The 20,047-nt window shown below is 46.3% G+C and overlaps 2 protein-coding genes across 2 annotated transcripts in view; one reads left to right on the top strand and one right to left on the bottom strand.

Annotated features, from left to right (window-relative positions):
- RIPOR3 (RIPOR family member 3) overlaps window positions 1-4,352 on the top strand; it is a gene marked incomplete at its 5' end in the record, with an annotated part of 28,641 nt that extends 24,289 nt beyond the window's left edge. The window contains 4 exons of the mRNA XM_084271573.1: window positions 953-1,155; window positions 1,426-1,509; window positions 2,319-2,409; window positions 3,387-4,352. Coding sequence (XP_084127699.1) covers window positions 953-1,155; window positions 1,426-1,509; window positions 2,319-2,409; window positions 3,387-3,487 — 479 coding nt within the window. The 3' untranslated portion in view covers window positions 3,488-4,352. The remainder of the gene's footprint in view (window positions 1-952; window positions 1,156-1,425; window positions 1,510-2,318; window positions 2,410-3,386) is intronic.
- A 3,360-nt stretch (window positions 4,353-7,712) lies between these two features.
- PTPN1 (protein tyrosine phosphatase non-receptor type 1) overlaps window positions 7,713-20,047 on the bottom strand; it is a 40,785-nt gene continuing 28,450 nt past the window's right edge. The window contains exons 3-9 of the mRNA XM_084271344.1: window positions 19,136-19,236; window positions 17,069-17,167; window positions 14,898-15,035; window positions 12,831-13,040; window positions 12,028-12,189; window positions 11,138-11,373; window positions 7,713-8,609 (exon numbers count right to left, since the gene is read on the bottom strand). Coding sequence (XP_084127470.1) covers window positions 8,402-8,609; window positions 11,138-11,373; window positions 12,028-12,189; window positions 12,831-13,040; window positions 14,898-15,035; window positions 17,069-17,167; window positions 19,136-19,236 — 1,154 coding nt within the window. The 3' untranslated portion in view covers window positions 7,713-8,401. The remainder of the gene's footprint in view (window positions 8,610-11,137; window positions 11,374-12,027; window positions 12,190-12,830; window positions 13,041-14,897; window positions 15,036-17,068; window positions 17,168-19,135; window positions 19,237-20,047) is intronic.

Genomic DNA, 20,047 nt, shown 5'->3' on the forward strand with positions numbered 1-20,047 from the left:
CTGTTTGTTGCCGTGTTGGTGCCCTTTGTGACCAGGCAGCTCTAATTAGAACAGGAAAGACCTGCATCTACCCAGCTCTGAGCGGTGAGATACAGAACAGAGGTGGGAAGGATGGGTCTGTTTTAAGGGGCCTGTAGAGTGGGGTCTGTGATATTCTGATGTTAAAGCAGAAACAAAACTGGCAGCAACATACAGCCAGATGCAAGGCCCGAGTAAGTGACTGTAGCCTCGTGTGCCTGTTACAGCAGCAGACTCAGGTAACAGCAGTAACTCTTCAGGGATTACTGACGTGCATTTTCTAGCACGAGGCAGCCAGTGCCTCGTGGAAGCTCAGTGAAAGTATTTTAAAACTTAGTCTGTATCAGAAAAGAATGATTTTAAAAATAGCCCTGACACTGTCTGCATCTTTAGTCTTATTCTGACAGAGATGACTCATCTGGCGGGGGACTAAGAGCCCGCGCGCTGCTCCTGGTGCGAAAGGCTTGGTGTGTTCTGCACAACCAAACTGTCAACCCAGTGCCTGAGATTTTATATATTTTTCTAATGCAGAAGATTCTCTCAGAGATAGTTAGAAGTATTCCTCTTGATCGTGTTCTCCTTATTTTTGGAACTACTCTGCTGGTCTGAACATCTGAAGGTGCTGGAGATCTGCACCGTGTGTTGTGCTCCATACACCCAGGTCCTTCAGGGACCAGGGCTGTGCTGCATCCTGTGCGCTTGTGCAGTCACCTCGGCTCCCCTCCTCAGGCAGCTGGCATAGGGGGAAATGGAACAGTGACAGGGAAGGATGACAGGATGGTCAAAGGCACAGTCAACCTGGTTTGCTTCCTGCTGTGCTAGGCTAGCTTATTAGCCGTGGGAATAACGACACGACAGGTGGAACCAGCAAGGGGGGTGTCTTCTGGTGATGTCGGTGTTTGTCAGCTAGTGACAGTGAGTCCTTTGCTTGCAGTGATGCTCATTGAGGAGCTGCAGTGCCCTGGGCGGCTGAAGACACTTAAAAAATTGAGAGGGAAGCGACTGAACAGGCTCCAGCCTCTCACACAGACCTTACGGCTCCTTGGGATCTTACAGCTGGATGACAACCACCGCATCAGCAAAGCAGCCACGTCCTGCCTCTCCCGGGCAGCAGCAAGCAAGAACTTCAGGGAAAAGGTAAGGACTGCAGCTCTTGCCAGCTTTTCTGAATAGATAATGAGGTGCATGAACTTCTTTTGTCCTACAGTAGCACTGTGGTGCCCTCTGCACTTCACCCATCTGTTAGCTAGAACCTCCCAACCTACATCAGTGCTCGACTGAGTTATCTGTATCCATTTTTCACCTTCAGAGAGGTAAACCAGTGCTTCTCTCAGACAGGATTTGAGTGCTTGGTTGTGCTTAAATTAATAAAGGCTTTCTCTTTTACCTTTTTCTCTCTGCATTTAGGCTCTCTTTTTTTACACTGATGTTTTAGCTGACTGTGATGCAAGACTACAGCAAGCTGCATGTCTGGCCCTTAAAAACCTCAGAGTAAGTATTGCGAGCTCCCCTCCTGCTCTGCATGGCTGGCAAAAGTGCTGGATGGAAAAGTGTACTTAGCTGTGTTTTGTAAGCTGGTAGGGTTACTCCTTGGCTTCCCCCTTGGGACTGAGGGAGTTCTTGGGCTGCCCGAGTTCAAGCTGCTGGTTGTTATCCAAAGGGCAGCAGGCAGAGCAGGCTGCAGGTGTCCTGTGGGGTGTGACAGGCCCAGCACAAGGGCAGGAAGGATGTTTCCTGACCTGTACAGTGTTGTCGGTGGTGGAACAGAGTGGGCACTATTTGACCGGGGGTCTCTAGCTCCTAGGAGTCTTGTATGGAGTCAGCTCCAACTCCAGAAATAGAAGGTTAAATCTGTTCCCCATGTTTAACTACAGCTGATTATAACCCGCAAAGAAAAGTCATTGTTGTAGGAAACCAACAGATCTAAAGCTTTCCAAGGGCCATGAGTGAGTGTGAACTGAGTGGCACAGGAGGGATTATTGTGAGTAGAGTTTCTGCAAATGTGCAGTCACAGGGTGAGCCCAGCACCTCAGTCACACCAGAGCTCAGCATCACCCTCTCAGCAAAGTCCTGATGGGATTATGCTGATTTAATGGTGCTGCAGCAGTGTACAGTGAACTTCTATGCTCTCCCATGCCCTAAAACAGTAGCTGCAAGCTGGTGTAAGAGGGAGGAAAGGCAGGTCACAGCAGAATTCAGATGTGAGAGGGGACTTAATGTCTGTGTGTCTCTGCCTTGTGAAAAATGTTCATCAAAGCATGCTGGAGAGTCACTGGTGAGAGCTCTTCCCTCTCAAACAGGGTGTTGAGAGCATCGAGCAGGTTGCCCAGCTGTGCCAGTCTGAAACAGAGGAAGTCAGGAACGCAGCCAGGGAGACAACGCTGTCCTTTGGTAAGTCTTCCCTACAGCTTTTCTTCTTCAGAATCTGCATTTTAATGTGAATGGTGCAGAACCAGAACAGGCCTGAGGGTCGGCCTGAGGTTCAGCCTGAACAATGGAAGCAGCTGCTTCCCACCACTGAGGTAAACTTGGTACTTGCAGTAACCAAAGGCTCCCACTAGTTTGTGAAACCAGCTGAGGAGATTTCTGTAGGATAAAGTGCCTTAAGAACCAGTAAACCTTTAACAAAAGTGGCAGGTAAATACTGCAAGTGCTGACAGCACTGCTGGAGTAGGACTTCACTGTACTTCTGTAAAAAGGCTGTTCAAAGCAGGCAGGTCACAATAAGCCTCCTCTAGCTCTGAGGTTGGCTGAGCTGGTTTGCAGAGCTGCTACAGCTCAGAAGAACAAGAGACTCCTCCAACCTCCAGCCTCTTCTGGCCACCTGCAAACTGACATTACTGTTCCTCAGACAGTTCCACTGAGTACTGGAGGGGTGAAGAGTGTGACCAAAATAGGTTGATGGGGGTTCATCACCTCTCGCTTCCCCTGGATTCAGTTGAGCTGCTCATGAAGTGTCAGTGGCCGCTGTTTGCTCTGGAGCAGTTCCTTGTAGTGCTGCTGAGGGCACGGGGGGATTGCTGGAGCTGACTCAAGGATGTCCAGTTCCCCAGGAGACAGCAATGTCCCTGTTTGGCCTAAACCACTCCCACTTACCCTTAGTCTGGGGCATCCCCAGCCTTGCTCATGGGAACAGACTCATGGGTGTTGCAGAGCAGCTTTCCCACCTGTGATGTCCCACACCAGGACTCATGTGGAAGCATTTACAGGCGGCCTGACCTTCCGTGGTGGTGTCTGGCAGGTTTGGGAAGACTGTTCCCTGGGAGGTGTGTTCAGCACTACTGAGGGTTCTTGTAGCCTGTTCAGAACTATTTCTGGACTACCTGCTTTTCCCTCCTCAGCACGGGCTGTATTCTCTCTCTCTGCAGGTGAAAGGGGCCGGCAAGCCTTTGAGAAGATGGACAGGATTTGCTGTGAATTAAGAGAAACTGTGCAACAAGAGGCTGAAATCGAAATCACAGTATTTTAGTAGTGGAGTAGGAGGAGCTGAATCCCATCATCCTCACAGCCACAGAGGAGTACCTGAGGAGTTTGGTGTGTTTTTAGTGTCTGGTTTACTCACACCCTGCTACCTCTGTGCTGCAGAGTGCAGGTTTATTTCCCAAGGGTGCACAGTCTGCCCCAAGTACACTGTGACACCTTTTCTGTCTCTCAGCACACAGTGAAATATCAAGTGCTGGAGGAATAAAAACTGGTGTCTCAAAGCACAGAATCAAATCCCCTTTGCCCAGAACTGTAAGTCATATGGCATCTGTTTTCCCATAAAGGATTTTATTAACTTGGCATGTCTCAAAGAGGAGATGATCCCTCTCCAACGCTCCATCTAGACACCAGCAGGCAGTGGATTGTTCGCATTGGTTGCCACGTGTGTTAGACAGAAATCTACTGGCCTGGCTGTTTCCTTTTGTTGTACAAGGCAGTTGCAGAGAGAAACCCTGGTACCCCAGAAGCCAATTTCTTTGTAATGGGTGCAGCTTAGGGGACGTTGGAGGGAGGAGTGTCACAGATACCGAGTGTGTAACCTCAGCGGGTCCCAGCAGGACAGTGGGGGTTGTATGTGCCCATGTGCTGGGGGGACAGTGCTCTCTAAGTTCGTTTGGTTTTTAAAATTGATTCATTTAGCCATAGCTGAAGCCTTCACGTGATCGTGCACCTGGTGTCAGGCTCCTTGCTCACCCCTTACTAACACTGTGGAAGGGCAGCCGTGAAGGGAAGCCTGGCTTCAGGTAAAATACTTGAAAGGTTTGGGCTCGTGTGTATATATGTTTTATATATAGAAACTTTTCTATTTGGTATTTATTTGTTGGATTTCATACTGTTTTCTAAGAATTCTAATAAAACATTTGCAATGAATCCCTGCAAGTGCTGCCTCCTGCTGTGGGTGCAGCCCTGGGGCAGGGGGGAGGCAGTCATGCCCCCAGGAACACAGCAGCCCCCAGCACAGCCAGGCCCTGCGCTCGCCCATCCCAATTGGGAACGGGTAAGGCTGTCGGGCTGTGGGGTGGGGGGCTGTGGCACTTGGGTCAGGGTGGTCCAGAGCAACGGGGAATGTACCAACCCTTTCTGGTCCTGCTCATCCTTGAGTAGGTTATTCTGCCCTGGGAAGGTCTCTGTGGCCCTGGCCTTGCTGCAGAGTGGAAGGGAGCAGCTGCTGCAGGGGCCCTGACAGCTTTTTGTCACAGCCTATGCTGGGCAGCGGTCTGGGCGCAGCCTTGGCATCACCACCACTTGAGCAAACAGCTGAGATCCTCAGTTCAAGCCCCTCTCCTCCAGCTGTGGCTTTCCTTAAAAACATAAAGAAAAGGTAAATAATCCAGATGCCCTGGGAACGTGATGGCTGCAGCTGTACCACAGCATCACATTAAGGCACAACTGCAACACCCCAGGAACAGTTGTGCTCAGAAGAGTTACTACATGTTTTACTGCAATAAAGTGGCTAAAGTGTCACTCAAGTGAGCACTGGGAGCTGCGTGTCAGTGAGAGAGCCAGGATGCTCCTGTCACTCTCTTTTACTGGGGCTCTGGTCTCAGAGTAACATTTAAATCACACAACCCCCCCAAGGTCATGCTCGCCTGGCTTTGCAAGGGATTCAAGGAGGAGTTGGCAGCTCCAGCCTGCAGCAGGGGGAAGCAATGAGACGCTCATGTCCATTCTTTAAAAAAAAGAGTTTTATTGTTACAACTAAAATGAGAACTGAAAAGTTGTATGGGAACTTGAAAAACTGTACAATTTACTATAACCTCTGAGGTCGTTGCAGCGGCTTACACAAAAGACAAGATACCTGAAAATGTATTATACCAAAACATTGAGCTTTTTTGGTTTTTTTTGTCTTTGTTTTTGTTTTTTTTTTTTTACAAAAAGTTTATTCTATGGCAATCTGTAAAAAAGAAAGACCTGATGAGTAAATATTTGCTTAAGGCATATAGCAGAGCAGCTCACTAACTTTCTAACAAGTTTAACATGGATATTTGTCCATTTTTCCAAGAATAGGTTAGCCAATACACCCACTTTGAAACGCTACTGTATATACACACCCAAACTACTACATACAGATACAGGACATCGAAACAAAAATGTTTACAGTTCAGTATGATGTGAAGCCTTATACACACCTCACCGGGCTCGTGGGCTGTGGCACCGTCTGCCCCAAGCTCTGGATTTGGGACAGATGAAAGAACTGGCAGAATGTGCGGGCAGAGAGGGGATGCTCAAAGCTGTGTCGCTGCAGGAACGTTCCCCTGTCAGAGTAACACACTTCAGTTATTCCAGACTCACAGGAAGGATGCTCTGCTGTCCCATCAAACCTAAAAGTTGCAATATTGCCTCTTGGGAACAAAGGTGTTTTCTGTTCGTTTGGGCCACCACTTCAGGAGCCCGTGGTTCTGCATCACCGCGCGCTGCTGCGACCTGGCCCAGGAGCCTCTCCCTCCCTCTGCCAGGGCCCTGACGTGCAGGGGGCGAGGTGTGAACAGGGCTTAGGAAACACTCTGGAATGTCGGTACGATACTCACTCGGCTGCAATGAACCATGCGGAACACCGGGGTACACTGGGCACGCAGAACTCAGGAAGTCATGCCAAGGGTTAGGCGAATACATGTTATCCAAGGAACACCACATCGGTCTGTCGCTGAACGCAGACACCTTCAGCAACACCCTTTGAACCACAGCCACTTATTGATCACGTCATGCAAAGGTAACTTGGGCACATCAGTAAGCAGAAATATAAGTTCTTCCACCTTTCAAGCACGTGGTATTTAACCAGGACACTAGGAGACTTTACATGCATTTTCATACACATGGGGGTACAAATGTTGCCGTAGAACAATATTCTACCAGGTGGTGGAGAGGAGAGTGGGGACAAAGCAATCACATACTGTATCTTAAATACACAGATGAGCCGTTATATATTACCATTTTTCTATACTCATTTTTCATGTTTCCAATAATATAAGTAGCTATTGACTGATTACAACATTCCTCCTTTCAAGTACTGGTCTGACCAACAGTCTCACAGGTAAAGATCGATTCCCAGTACTACCTGAGGATTTATTATTGTACTTCTGAAAAGCCCTTGATGCAAGCTTAACGAAACACAAACCCGAAACAACTCCCCCAACCCCCCGCCCCCAGTTCACAACTTACTCACTGAAGGAAAAGAGCTACACCTACAGCTTTGCAAAAATAAATATGGAGTGGAGAGAGCCTCAGGCGGTGCTCCAGAGCCGGTGTCTGTCTGCACTGAGCGGTGGTGAAGTGCTAAGGAGCAGAAGCCGTTAGAAATTAAAGGAACTGATCAGTAATCAGCTGTCACAGCCCAGGGCCTGCAGCTGCCAGGAGGGAGTTCACTCCTGTCCTCTGCCCTGGGCCAGAGCAATCTTCATGACTGTTACTTATTACCAGCTTGGCACTAAGGAGGGGCACGGCTCTAAGGCTGCTCAGTGCAACGCTGACTTCCAGCACAGTTCTCCAGACACACCTGACTCCTTGTGGCGTTACCCCGGTGCTGGGCTGCAGATCCTGCAGGCAGGGGATCCCCTTCGCCCATCTCAGGCCGACACCGTCCGGTCCTGACCCAGCACCCGCAGAGGGGCACGACCCCCACACAGCACCGTGTCCGACCACTGCATCTTCAGCCAGACTGAAGCTGCAATTCCACATCTTTGCTTTAGAAAAAGCAGAACACACCAACGCTTGCACCATAAGCCAACCGACACGCTGACAGGCCGACACGTCTTCTGTCGAGCTTTTCATGTCTTGAGGAAGCTGCCACAGCATCAATTGCTCTGGATTCATTGAAACGCTTTGCTGCCCGCAGTGCCGCCGAGCACGCTGCCTCTCCGGCCCTCGCAGGAAGCACGCCATTCCTTACGGAGCAGATGTAGAGTGAAACTGTGTTTTACATTCCAAATGATGAGGTTTAAGAACTGGTCCTTCCGAATGCCAGCGGCACAGCTGCGAAATGCCGGTGGGCACGTTTTTGGTTGAATTTCCCTTCCTGTTTCTCTCCCTCCCCTCAATCTCTCCTGACCCAGAATATCAAAGTAAAAACAGCTTTACAAAGCATGCTGCAATGTAAATAGGCATATGTGCAAGTAGAGTGCAACAAAAGTCAATGAGGAGATATGCTTTAAAAACAAAAACCTTAAAAAATAAAGAAAAAAGGGGAAAAACAAAAGAGCTTGACATGTTGGGATACCCTGAGCAAACGCAGAAGCCTGTTTCTATAAACACATGTAAAACAATAAGCTCTTTAAGAACAGTTATGCCAAGATTAAATATATCAATACCACAGGCACTGCCCACAACTCAGTCTTTAATGATGTAGCAAGTTAAAACCAAACTAAAAACCAACCACAAACACCCCTCCCCACCGCCCTCCCTTCCAACAAGTTTACATTCGTCAGGTATGCGGGTTTCCTTCTCTGCTTTTGGGAACTCATCAATCTAAGTCCTGTATTTGGTTACAACACTTGGAGAGTACAAGCAAGTTTCACTTGTGCCTAGTTTTTCTGAAACACAAAGGAAAAAGGACTGGCTTTTTAAAAAAGGCTAAAAACAACAATGTGTTGTAATTCTATTATTCAGTTAAAAAAAAAAAAAAGAAAGAAAAAAAGGAAAACAGACTATTTGGCATTTCTCTGCTTACTCCTGAATATTTTAAGGCCCTGAGATTAGAATATTCTGTTCTTGGGACCACAGGGCTAGACAAAACCCTAGTGCATCAATTCTCTCTTTAAGCCCTAGCCGAAGTTCTGGCCTTTCAACCTCAGATCTCCCGCCGCTGCGCCAAGGCTCCCGTGCCTCCATCCGCCTTCTGTCAGAGAAGCTCATTACAAACCCATCCCATGGTCGGCGTTTCCTGCGGGCCAGCCTTGGCGTGTCCTCAGTGAAAGCACACCCTGTAACAGAGATAAGCTCCTGCCGTCAGGAACGTGAACATGCAGATATTCACTAGAAATGGCTTCCAAGTCGTCACCATGTTCTCCTCATCCTCCTCCGAGTTTTCTGACTTCATCGGCTCTTCCTTGTGGGGCGAGAGATGCAGATTCTCACCAACAGTTCTCCTCCGAATTTCAGTGTCTTGACCAGTGCTTAAGGACAGAGAAATAAACACTCAGTGCTGGATTCTGTTCAGGAGAAGCCCTGCAGACTCCACAAGAGCATGGCCTTGCCCACCGAATGCCACAGACAAATCCAGAAAGCTCTTACTATCAGGAGCTGCAGCAGATGACAAACCAAAGCTGATCACTAATTATTACAGTTCTGGCTATTACATTACCAGTTTAGAACAGTGGTTGTTGTCAAAAGCTGTGCTTGGGAGCACTTTGTGCCCTAGAAAGAATAGGCTGACTTCATTTCAAACACCACCTACTCCCACTGCTTTATCACAAATCTGTTACCTACATGCAGGTCCCAAAATTGAGTACCCACCCAAGAAGTGGTGAAAGGCTGGAACGGTGGCTGCTCACGGAGCCGTAAGGTGGGAAGGTGGCTGAACGCATCGCGACAGCGCTTAGTGACAGAACCAGAGAGCTCCTCACCTCTGACACTCTCTAAACAGGGTTTTGTTTCTAGATACTGGACCCCTGTCCCGTTGGCAGCATGCTGACACCCAAAGATGCTTCTTAAACATACAGGAACTTTTACATCTACTGCACAGTTTCTTCCAACTGAATTTAGGAAGTGTCCAGCATCATGCTGTGAGAACCAGCGGGGTGGGAACCAGCAGGGAGATGCTTTGCAGGGGGATTCCCCAGACAGCCACTGACAGTTAAGTAAAGAACAAGTCAGGAGTCTTCTATCCTGCACACCAGAGCATCTGGGCGGGAAAATAACCGTGCTTAAGGCTTTTGCTTCTCCATCACCTCTGCCAGTACAGTCTCTTTCCCACCCCTCTGTTTCCTTCAGCCTTGCGCTGTCCCACGTCCTTTCTCATCATCCGGCTCCTCTACCCTCTCTCTTCCCCTCCTGCCTCACACATTTCCCTTGCCCCCATCTAGACTCACTGTCCCAGACACGGCTCACAAAGGAGGCCGGATCCTGCCGCTGCAGCACTGATACCGCACAAGGGAGCTCAGCACTCTGACCCTGTTCCTACTGTGCCTGAAACACGCCGTGCGGCAGGACCCAGCTTCAGAGGTGAAAGGCAGATGTCTGGTCAGCCCCTGCAATCCGTGCAGACAGGCAGTTCCAGGGAATGACTCAAGACCAGCCTCAGACAAGGGACTATAATAAATTACATTAATTGAGTCTCTGAGCTCTTTAGAGCTGGACATGACTTACACTTTACACTAAACCGTGCAAAACATTTCCAGGAAATCATTTATTCACTGAGAAATTCAGATCTGTGTAGCTAATGAGAAGACATAAGACACCAGCTCCAAATCCATCCTGGCACTGGGCATGGAAAGCACTGGCTGGCGTCTCTCAGCCCAGGCAAATTCTGGTGACAGAGCTGCATTGTCACTGAGGGAAGAGGGACATGCTACCACTACAACACTTCCTTCTCCTGTAGCAAAGTCTCCATGTGTCCATTCCCATTTCCAAGATTGCTTTTCTTTTCAGTGAAGATGTTGGAATTTGGGTATTTCACTTCCAGAATCTCCCCTGAGTAATTAAGAAAAATCCCGCCTGAAGCATTGTTTCAGGCTTCCCCTTCACCCTACCCACAGCAGAGTGTGGGGGGGGGACAGCAGGGTCAGCTCAGGGCCTCAGCCTCTCTGCTCCCTGACATCAGAAGAGGTTTATTTTGAAGAACTACTGGAACACAAACACATCTCACCCATCTCCAGTTCCCGGATCACACACTCCCCCACTGGGTCAGATAAATAGAACATATCAAGCCTGCCAGCTGCATCTGCTGAAAGGGCTCCAGAGTGCTGTGGACAACAGTGAACCTTGGTATTTTATCCCAGCGCTCCTCTGGGAAGCTGAAAGTGTCTTGTCAGGAGACCTTTCTGTGGGGGAACAGTGAACTTCTGCATTTTTGTTTTTTAATTCTGATGTTTTTCTTTCGTGTGTGGCAGTCGCCTTGTTGCTCTGAACAAAGCTGGTTTGGGTGCAGGATGCCAGCAAGGCCGGGGCGCGGGGACACTGCGGGGACGTGTGACGGTGACGCAGGCGGGACCACGGCTGCTCCGCTCACCAGTGCGGTGCTGCTGCACACTGACTGTGCCTGCAGCATACGTTGTAATGGCAGAGGGAAGAGCTCTCTGCTCACCATCCCTCTCTACTCTTTCACCAAAAGTAGCTTCCCTTGCAATTCATTTCCCCTCCCAAGCGCGGCTAAGCTACTCAGCCTGGGTTTCAGCCACACGACTAACGGGCTCTAAGCAGTGAAAGAGCTCCTCTGTAAATCAAGGCTAAACCACCTCATTCCCAGGTCACTCTTACTTAGCAGGATCCCATAAGAGGCCCTAGTTTATGTGTGAGGTTAGAAGAACATGAAAGCAGGACCCTTACTGAAAGGGTTTTGGTTGGAACTAACTCGACCAAGGTCTGTTCAAGGCCCTTTGTATGAAACAGAGTTTGTGAGCAAACATCCTACAACCTCTCAACGCCACAAGCCGCACCGACAGTTTCCTCAGGACAGTGAGAAACAAGCAAACAAATGAATTACCTGTCTGCGATCAGTGGTACAGATGAATGAGCTCTGCCATCTGGAACCAGCTCTTCCACAGTGCTGACTGAGCATGTCACCTCTTCCTCTACAACCTGATGTTTGGGGAAGAATTCTGTGTGCTCGTGCATCCTCCCATTGTGCATTTCTGAGGTTCGCTTTGGTGGCCTGGGAGGTGGTGGGGTATGTTCAGGTGGAGGGTCCAGGTCCTCGTTGGAGAGCTCTTTCCACTGTTCCTTCAGGAAGGAAAAGCCCAATTAAGCTTTTCTCCATTTCTTTTATGTAAGCTGCTACAACTTCTAACTTTAACATGGCAGGGTCTGGATACTCTACTTTTTCATTTGATCTTAAACTGGCTGTTCACTTGCATTGGAAAGAGAGAGACACAAGAGCTCCACACCTACGCTGCAGCCAGCACACAGAAGATGAGGCACGGGAAATTTTAATCTACTTCTGGACATTTGAAAAAAACAAAAAACAGAATCTGTGTTGCCAGGGTTCTGCTTACCATAACCCTCCCCAAACTTACAAGATTTAATTATAATACTTAAGCTTCTAGTATGTTAGAACACTTGCATTATCAGAAATGAAAGACAAGGCTGATGCACCTGATCTAAACCAAAATGACAGGGCTGAGAAGTGCACGAGGCCAGCTGTTACAGCACAGGTACTTTCCTGAAGGTTCTTAACTCCAACACTTCAGGTAGTGACAGGCCAGAACACTGTATTTAAGAACCCTGCAATGTATTTAAGAACCCTTCCATGATGCAATTCATTGAGCCTGAAGTAAGGGTGAGATGTAAAGTTCTCTCTGTCCTGTTTATCCCTGTCGCTGCAGCCAGGCAGAGCTGCAGCTCACTCCATCGGGCTGCACAGTCACTGATACTCACTTGCACCGAAGCGTCTCCCATGATGAATTTTGCCCCTTCAATAACAGCTAAGTAGGAGAAACGGAGCTGATCTGCTGTCTGTATAAGTCCCATCCTGTACTTCCTCATTTCCAGGAGAACCTGTTTAACATCCACAGAGGAAGGATCTTTCCGTTTGTCCATCTGAAGGAAGAAATTTGGAACATGCTTTATGCTCTGTTGAGATTCAGTACAAGGGGCCTTTCTGTGGTCTGGCCTTCAGGCCACCCTCCACGTTACAGAATTAATACACTAACACAAAGCTGTGATTTATTGTGGCTCTAAAATGGCAGAGAGGGGAAAAGACATCGGGCCTCCAATACGATGCATGTTTTTTCCCTTTAGCTCTCTTGTTTTGAAAACAAAAGTAGGAAAAAGGAAAAAAAACTCAAAACCCCTCTGGTTCTATCTTACAGCCAGGAGAAATTTCCCTGCCTGCAGGCCAAGTGGAATCTGTAAAAGGAAACTTGTTAGATTTACTCTGCATTGTTACAGGACAGTTCATATTCTTACTTAGCAGACACCTAGTGGGTTTTTTCTTACCCACAAAGGCAAAGCCCATTTTTGCCAGTCACTAAAAACCAGTGACTCAGACTCCAGAGAGCCAGTTAGGGATGAGAGCTGCCTTGGGATACGCTCCCAAACCATAGCAGGAGTAAGAGGATGGAAACAGCCTGCAATGATACTTGTTGGAATGTACCAAAGCTCTTTGCAAGCCTGCAGCAAAGCACTCCTCAAGCTAACCCCACAGAAACAGCGTTTCCTCTGGAGGAAGTGGCTCTTACCAGCAGGAGACATGTGTCAACCAAACAGAAAGTCCCCGATCTGCCGATTCCCGCGCTGCAGTGCACCACGACGGGCCCGTGCTCGGGGTCAAGCGAGCCAGACTCTCTCACTTTGAACAGGAAATTGAGGAATGAAGCAGGTGACTCTGGGACGCCGAAGTCAGGCCACGTAGTATAATGAAAGTGCAGAATCTCTCTAGTTTCCTGTGTCTGTGAAAACAGAATTCAAAAGTCTTGGAGCCTGGGTACATGACTCGGAACTGTTCAAAGCCCAGTTGCCTACAACAACGTTCTAGTCAGTAAATACAACCCCTTGCTCCTTTTCCTAGCAAATTCCACTTGCACAGTGGGGACACAGCTGCACACATCAGACATTTTTACCTCTGGGCCAATTTCAAATTTGTGCTTTTGGAAACACCGTAGTGAGTTCCTTTGCGAAGAGCTCTGACATGGAACGGAGGCGGGTGCCGCGCAGCTCGGTGTGCCACTCGCCTACGCTGCTCCACTCCAGCTCTACAGCAGCTAACAAATTCTAATGACACAGTTCCACCAGTCTGAGGGAGCTTTTATAGCTGCACAGTTAAGGGGCTAATTGCATGTAATTATCTCTTGTTGGGAAGGTCTTCTTTTTGAGAAAAAGAAAAATGGATAGCTAAACATACCTACTTATGATCTGTGTTAGTTTGTTCAGCACAGTTCACAGAACCACCAGGATGGAAAAGACCTTTGAGATCATCGAGTCCAACCGCTCCTGTCCTGTGCTAAACCATATCCCTGAGCACCTCATCTACCCCTAAACACACCCAGGGGTGGTGACTCAGCCCCCTCCCTGGGCAGCCTGCTCCAATGCCCCTTAACCCTTTCAGTGAAGAATTTTTTCCTAACATCTAAATTTTTTTTCCTAATTTTTTTGTCCTAATATTCACATGCTTCTATCCCCACAAGACAGCTGGCGCTGCAGCCTTCCAATTCCCAGAGTATATCATCTGAAGACTTCCCAGAATCAAGTACCTTGAGTTACAGAAGCCCTTTATGCTTTCAACAACCAAAGCCCTCACACTATTACAGCTGCTCCTTTACAGGTTTGTTCCCAACCCGAAAACTCTCCTAAACCACTTGTGCTCACATCCTCCTAGAATACTGAGCTACAGCCATCACACATGCCAATGGCAGGTGTCATAGTTAACAGCACCACAAACTGCATCAACTAAATTCTTATCAAGGTGCAATTTAGCCAAATCTCCATCTGCCATGCCCCGTGTCCTGGCAGGGTGAAGCACCCAAGATGAGGAGCAAAGGAGTAACTGTGTCTGCCAGCAGTGAGTAGTACCAGGACAGGACAGGACTCAGGCTGGCGTGTCCCAACACACACACCTAGCATCACTGAGGACCTCAGGCCTTATTTCAGCGACAGTTCATGGTGTTCATCCTTTAGCCAGTACCCTGGGGAGCTTTACATTAGCTCTCACTGCTCTAATACAGGGCAGTGTTGAAAAGGAGAAGGGTGGGAAATGGCATGCATAGTTCTACTTTGATATTGCACAAAGGAAAAAAAGAAAAAAAAAGAAGAGTTATTTGTCTTAAAGCTCACAGCCATACAGCTCACTGTGGCACCGGGGCTAAAGCAGCTCCCGCTCCCTGATGAAAGTCATCAATGCAAAACCTGAAGACCTAAGCCAATTCTAAACATAAACCTCAGAACAAGACACAAGCAAACAGATAGACAGTGACAGGAAGAGCCATTCTTTCACCTGTAACACAAAAGCACTAGGAAATCTGCTAAGTGAATTCCTAAGGGGTTCTCTAAACCCCAGGTAGTGACAAGCTGACCTCGCTCAGCGTGCAGCCGACATGGAAATGACTGCAGCTTCCTGAATACATTTCATTAAGTGTGTAAGAGTTTCACTTCCACAACACACAACCTGAAGAACAATCACACGCAGAATCACCAGTTCCAGAGCAAAATCTGCTACAGTCTGTGACCATCTCTGTCAAGTCCTTGTTGATGAGGAGGCCAGTCTCCCCTCAGAGGCTAAAGATCCCAGTGGTAGTAGTTTCTGTACTTACTGCCAGATTTTCCAACTCCAGCTGTCGTACTGTGTAATATGATTTTATATCTTCAGATATCAAGGTTAGTTTCAAGTTTGTATCTTCAAAACCCATTTCTTTTTCCTCCTTCCTTGGCCAGTACTGTGCACACTTTATCTGAAAACAAACAGGAGACATTTACATGTCATCTACATTTGTGTTGAAGGCAAGGAATAAGCATCCCTAATACAACGTTTTCATATGAGAGAATTTCTCCATCTGCTCTTATTAGAAGGAAGACCAATTCTAGTGTGAAGAACATCAGCCTTTATGTCCTAGAACCCCACCTGCAGCGAAGCTTTTGTACGAGTCAGATTATTTTGACCTTGACTGGACTCATGAAAAGACCTACCGATTTGTTTAGGCAGAGCTCTCTTTCTTCTACATGTAAGCTGGAAGAGTGTGAAGCTATGGAATCTAACCCAAACCTCCACAGCCTTATTTAGCTTGTGTCAGACCAATACTAATGAAACATAAACAAATAATCTAATAACTGCCTAAGTATAAAAGCTCTCACCACACTGTGACAAAATCTGAATTTCAGTCTTCTCTGAATTTAATTTAGTATCCTTATGTCAAATGTTTAAATTTCAAAAGAAGAGGTAGATGTTAACAAGAGGACAATATACTGTAAAGAAGTATTATGAATTCCACGAACAAGCTACACAGAGAATTACAACACTGCTCATTTGCAAGTGTAATATCAGATGAGATTCTGGATTACTCCATTCGCTCACCACAAATACAAAAATAGCAGTGAGATCATCTTGATTTTACACAGCAGAGTTTAAAAATGAAGTGTTAAACAAAAAACCTGCATGCAGTAAACACTGCCATTACCTACTTCTGAGTGAATTTCAATTTTCTCAGTGAAGTTTCCCAGAAAGCTTAGTTTTGCATAGACTGCTCCATGCTAGAACATTAAATGAGTCAACCAGACAGACAGGTAGTGCCTTTTGTAGTTTTCAGAAGAAAATCATGAAAGTACAGCAGCTCATCAGCAACACAAGCAGGAAAGTCTGCAGCAAAGCTTCTGACAGCTCAGTCTCAGGGTACTGGGGCTGGGAGAGCTGTCCTGCTGCATCTGCCACAAAGCACTGCTCCTCCAAGCTGGGACGAGGACCTACACCTAAGAAGGGACTGCTGGGCATGGTTAACGCCTCTTATTCAAAGCTGAAGTGGAAAACCAATGAGAAAAGAACAGCAGTCTCAAGTCTAGGATGATTTCTGACAGCATTGCAATAAATAAGAAAACCCTTCAGTACTGTAATTCACAGGCAGACTAACAACAGTTTTGCTCAGATTAAGTCTATTTTCTATTCAAAACAACATCCTCTCGTTTATCAGTATCATATGCAGTCAGAAATCTCTGCACTTGTTTTTTTGGTATTAAAGAGACAGCATCTTGCTTTGTGTGTAATTCCTCCACCCAATGTGTCTGCAAACATCACTTCTTGTGCTCCACCACTGGTGCCCCACCACTGTCTGCTGAGATGTGAAAGCAGCCTGCCCTAAGGGGTCTCAATAACTCCTTTTGTTCCATACTACTGGTGTGGAGAATAAGCAGGAATGGTTGGAAAGGCAAAAACCACTGAAAAATACGGTTACTTCAGCTCTTTTCAAGGTCAAATTTCACTTGCATTACAGAAAAAAAAAAAGCAAAACACTCAAAAATAAGAATGCAGTTTATTAAAGCATAACTCACTGCACAGGGATTTTCCCAATCATTGGGAATTCTTTCCTGATTATGCAAAAGCCTCTACAACTGCCTCAAAGCTGTGCCACAGTGCTTGGGTATGAACACTGTGTAAATGCCCTGTGAGAGGTGCAATCCATGTACCCAGGCTAGCAGTAGAGACCAAACTCCCATTTGTGTGCAGAGTTATACTGTGTTCATCTCTTACTCCAGCCAAACTTGGAAGAAATTGGGACCTGCAATTACAAACAGAATGATTTTCTGACTGCACCAAGATCATTTCACTGAGTATTCCACTCTAGGCGTAATACATTAGATAATATTACTGACATCTCCTCCCCCTGTTCTTTGGGCTGGTTTTTGTGTGTGTGGATTTTTGGTTTGTCTTTTTTTTTTAGGAGAAAAAAACATAACCATTCAACAAACACATAGCTAGAACTGGGTAAGTACTTACGGATCCCTTTTCCATCACTCTGTTCAACATGACAACACCACGGCTTTTCTGTTCCCAAACCATCTCCCAAAAGTGACCACAAGTATTTGGCAGAGGTCCCTGCAGAGACAGAATCCCCAGAAATAAGCATTATTTTCTGTTAATGTCAGTGCAATGTTCCCCAGTAAAAGCTACTGCACTAGGCAATAAGTTTAGACAAAGTAACAAGCAACTTCTCATTTCAAATTGTTAAGAAAATGCAGCAATACAGCTTTAAGTTCCATTTTCCCACTACGAGTTGACCCATGAAGGCATGATTAATCATCCCCCATACATAACAGGAAGAGAGCAATAGGGTCATCTGCAAGAAAAGAACTGGCAGCAAAACGTGCTGAGAAAATTTTCTGAGGAAAGGTATATAGAAGTAAGGAGGAAACAAAGCCTCACTGACTGAGAGCAGAATGCCCATCTCTGTTAAAGCATTCTGCAATACATCACTGTTATTCCCAGCACCTGGAAATTAGCAGACTGAATGGACACACATTCAACAGACTGAAGCATCAGCACATCGGTAACATGTTATATGGTTTCCAGAATCTTCCTGGATCTGCTTTGGGACTGAACAAAGTGATAGGACCTTTTAAAGACTACTATGTAGATTTCCTTACAACTTTGTGTGTGTGCTGTGTTCCTTTGTTATTCCTACTGTAAAGCCCAGGCTCTGAGTGTTGGGCAACACAAGCCAGCACCACTGTGCCTCTCCTATTTGCATCCATCGATCTGCTCAAACAAAACAGCAGGCCAGGGGCCTCAGAAAGAACAACTGGATTTAAATAAAGCCATTCCAACCACTAAATTCTGTATCAGAGCAGATAACTACTACCAGTTAGCTGACTATTCCACAGAGAGGTCTATCAGTTCAGCTCTGTGATCAACCTGCCCTGTCGTGAACAAGGGGAGTAAGAGCTGTGTGCACAGAACCATTTTTATATTGAACACTGTACTGTCTGCTTCTTCCTTAGAAAAACGATCTTCCTTCTCTAGAAACAGGAAGGAAGAGCTGCCACTTGAAAATATTAATCCCACGTTACCTTTATCTAAAGTGTGGGAGGAAGGGCTAAGAAAAAAATTAAAAAAAACCCCAAAGTCCAGATTAGAGACCAGGACGGTCTCCAGGGAACCAAACATTGAGAACAAACAAGAGTTCTGGCACAGTTGCTAGGTCTGAGAACAAGACAACAGGGTATCCGGGTATTTCTATATTTGTTACACAGATAGATGTGGAATTCACAGATTCAGTGAAAAACAGCCACTTCCCTCTTGCCCCCCAAATTCCCATCACTAAAATCTGAGTCGTGGCTTTCCTCTCTCACTTTAAAAGTAGAACCATCAGCACTGCCCAAGCTGTGCTACTGGGGGGGTGGTGAGGGGAGTAGGTGTGTACATTATTTGTAAATCCTACAGCTCCACTTTCAGGAAGACATTTAACAATGTTATGTGGTGGGGTATGATGCTTATCTGAAACAGAATTTCAGGTGTAGGAAACTCCCCAGTATGTTTTAATTAAGGTCTGCCCCACTCACCACATCAATACCCTTTATATTTGAAGTACTTTATTTCAAATAGGTTTTGACCATCATGAAGTTCATACATACAGTTCTGTAAAGGTGAAGCCCCCTCCTGTTCAGGGCCATTTACCTCAGCTCAGGCAGCCCTAAGACTGTAAAGTGGTCTGAAGCTGGCCTTCTGTCTAGGAGAAGTATGATTCATTTCAGCCACATCTAAATGTTGTTTGCCATAAGCCAACAAGCAGATTTCCAGAAGTATGTTAGCTTCTAACATAGATGGGGCTGAGGTCAGATATACAGTGGCCAAAACACTCTGCAAAAAGTGGGTGCTGACAGGAAGCAGGAAGAAATATGCAGCATTTTGACAAAACTGTTCTATTTATGTGTTTATCTATACACACAGATGTTTACACACACTTAGCTAGCTTTACAATCAAGAAAAACAAAATAGGCCAAAGAAAACCTATGAAAAGTAACTCCAATCACCATACGACTTTTATTATCCACTGCCAGCAATTACCTGGGTAAGGATGTAGCTCCTTTGGGCCTCTTCCATTTTTATCAAACTAGCATTGATATAGTCATTGTCACCTTGGTTTAGCTTAATTCGACTGTGATCAACTGCAGCATAATTAGAAAACACTGGTTAATGTATATGCAACACAGCACAATCCATGCACAACCTCATCAGATGTTAGGATCATAAAAGCTGAGCTGTCCTGAAGAGCAAGAGGAGCTCGGGCACAGGGAGCGAGCACAGAGTGCTCCCTGGTGCCTCTACCTCTGGAAATACACCATGGGCACCAGAAGAACAGCACTACAGCCCAGCAGTCAGCATACACTGTGCTCTGTCCCCCACACATACACTGCAAGAACAGCAGTATTTGCATCTGAAGTAATCACAACAGTCATTTGCAAACCAGATCACACCAAACTATCGGTGCAGTTACCACGCTGCTGTTTTTAAATAAATCTAATTACAAAACTGCTTATCTTTTGCAGCTTAAACATTCAAACCCAGCTTGTGCAAAGTTGTTAAAGGTTTGCCTACACATATATTGGACAAACAGAACAGAGACTTTTTATTCCTCTCATAGACATTTAGCTACTGTTCCCAACCCAACCACACCTTCATTTACAGAAGGAATGATCACATTTCAAGAATTACAGCAAAAACATTTTCATTGTTCTTTTGTTCACCTCAGCTCACTCCATTTAGGATTAAAAAAACCAAACCAACAAAACCCAAAACACACACACACACAAGTTCCCACATTTTGCAGGAAAGCCAAACAGACTGGAAGCAGTATTTATTATCTAACAGCAGGAAGGAACCATTTGTTACAACCCCAAATATTAGAACTGCTTAGCAAAGCGAGCATTGTGTGACATTGTTCCCAGTTGACTGTCCAAAGACTTCAGGAAATTTTAA

Source organism: Gallinula chloropus (genome assembly GCF_964237585.1).
Source record: "Gallinula chloropus genome assembly, chromosome: 16".
Lineage (NCBI taxonomy): Eukaryota > Metazoa > Chordata > Aves > Gruiformes > Rallidae > Gallinula > Gallinula chloropus.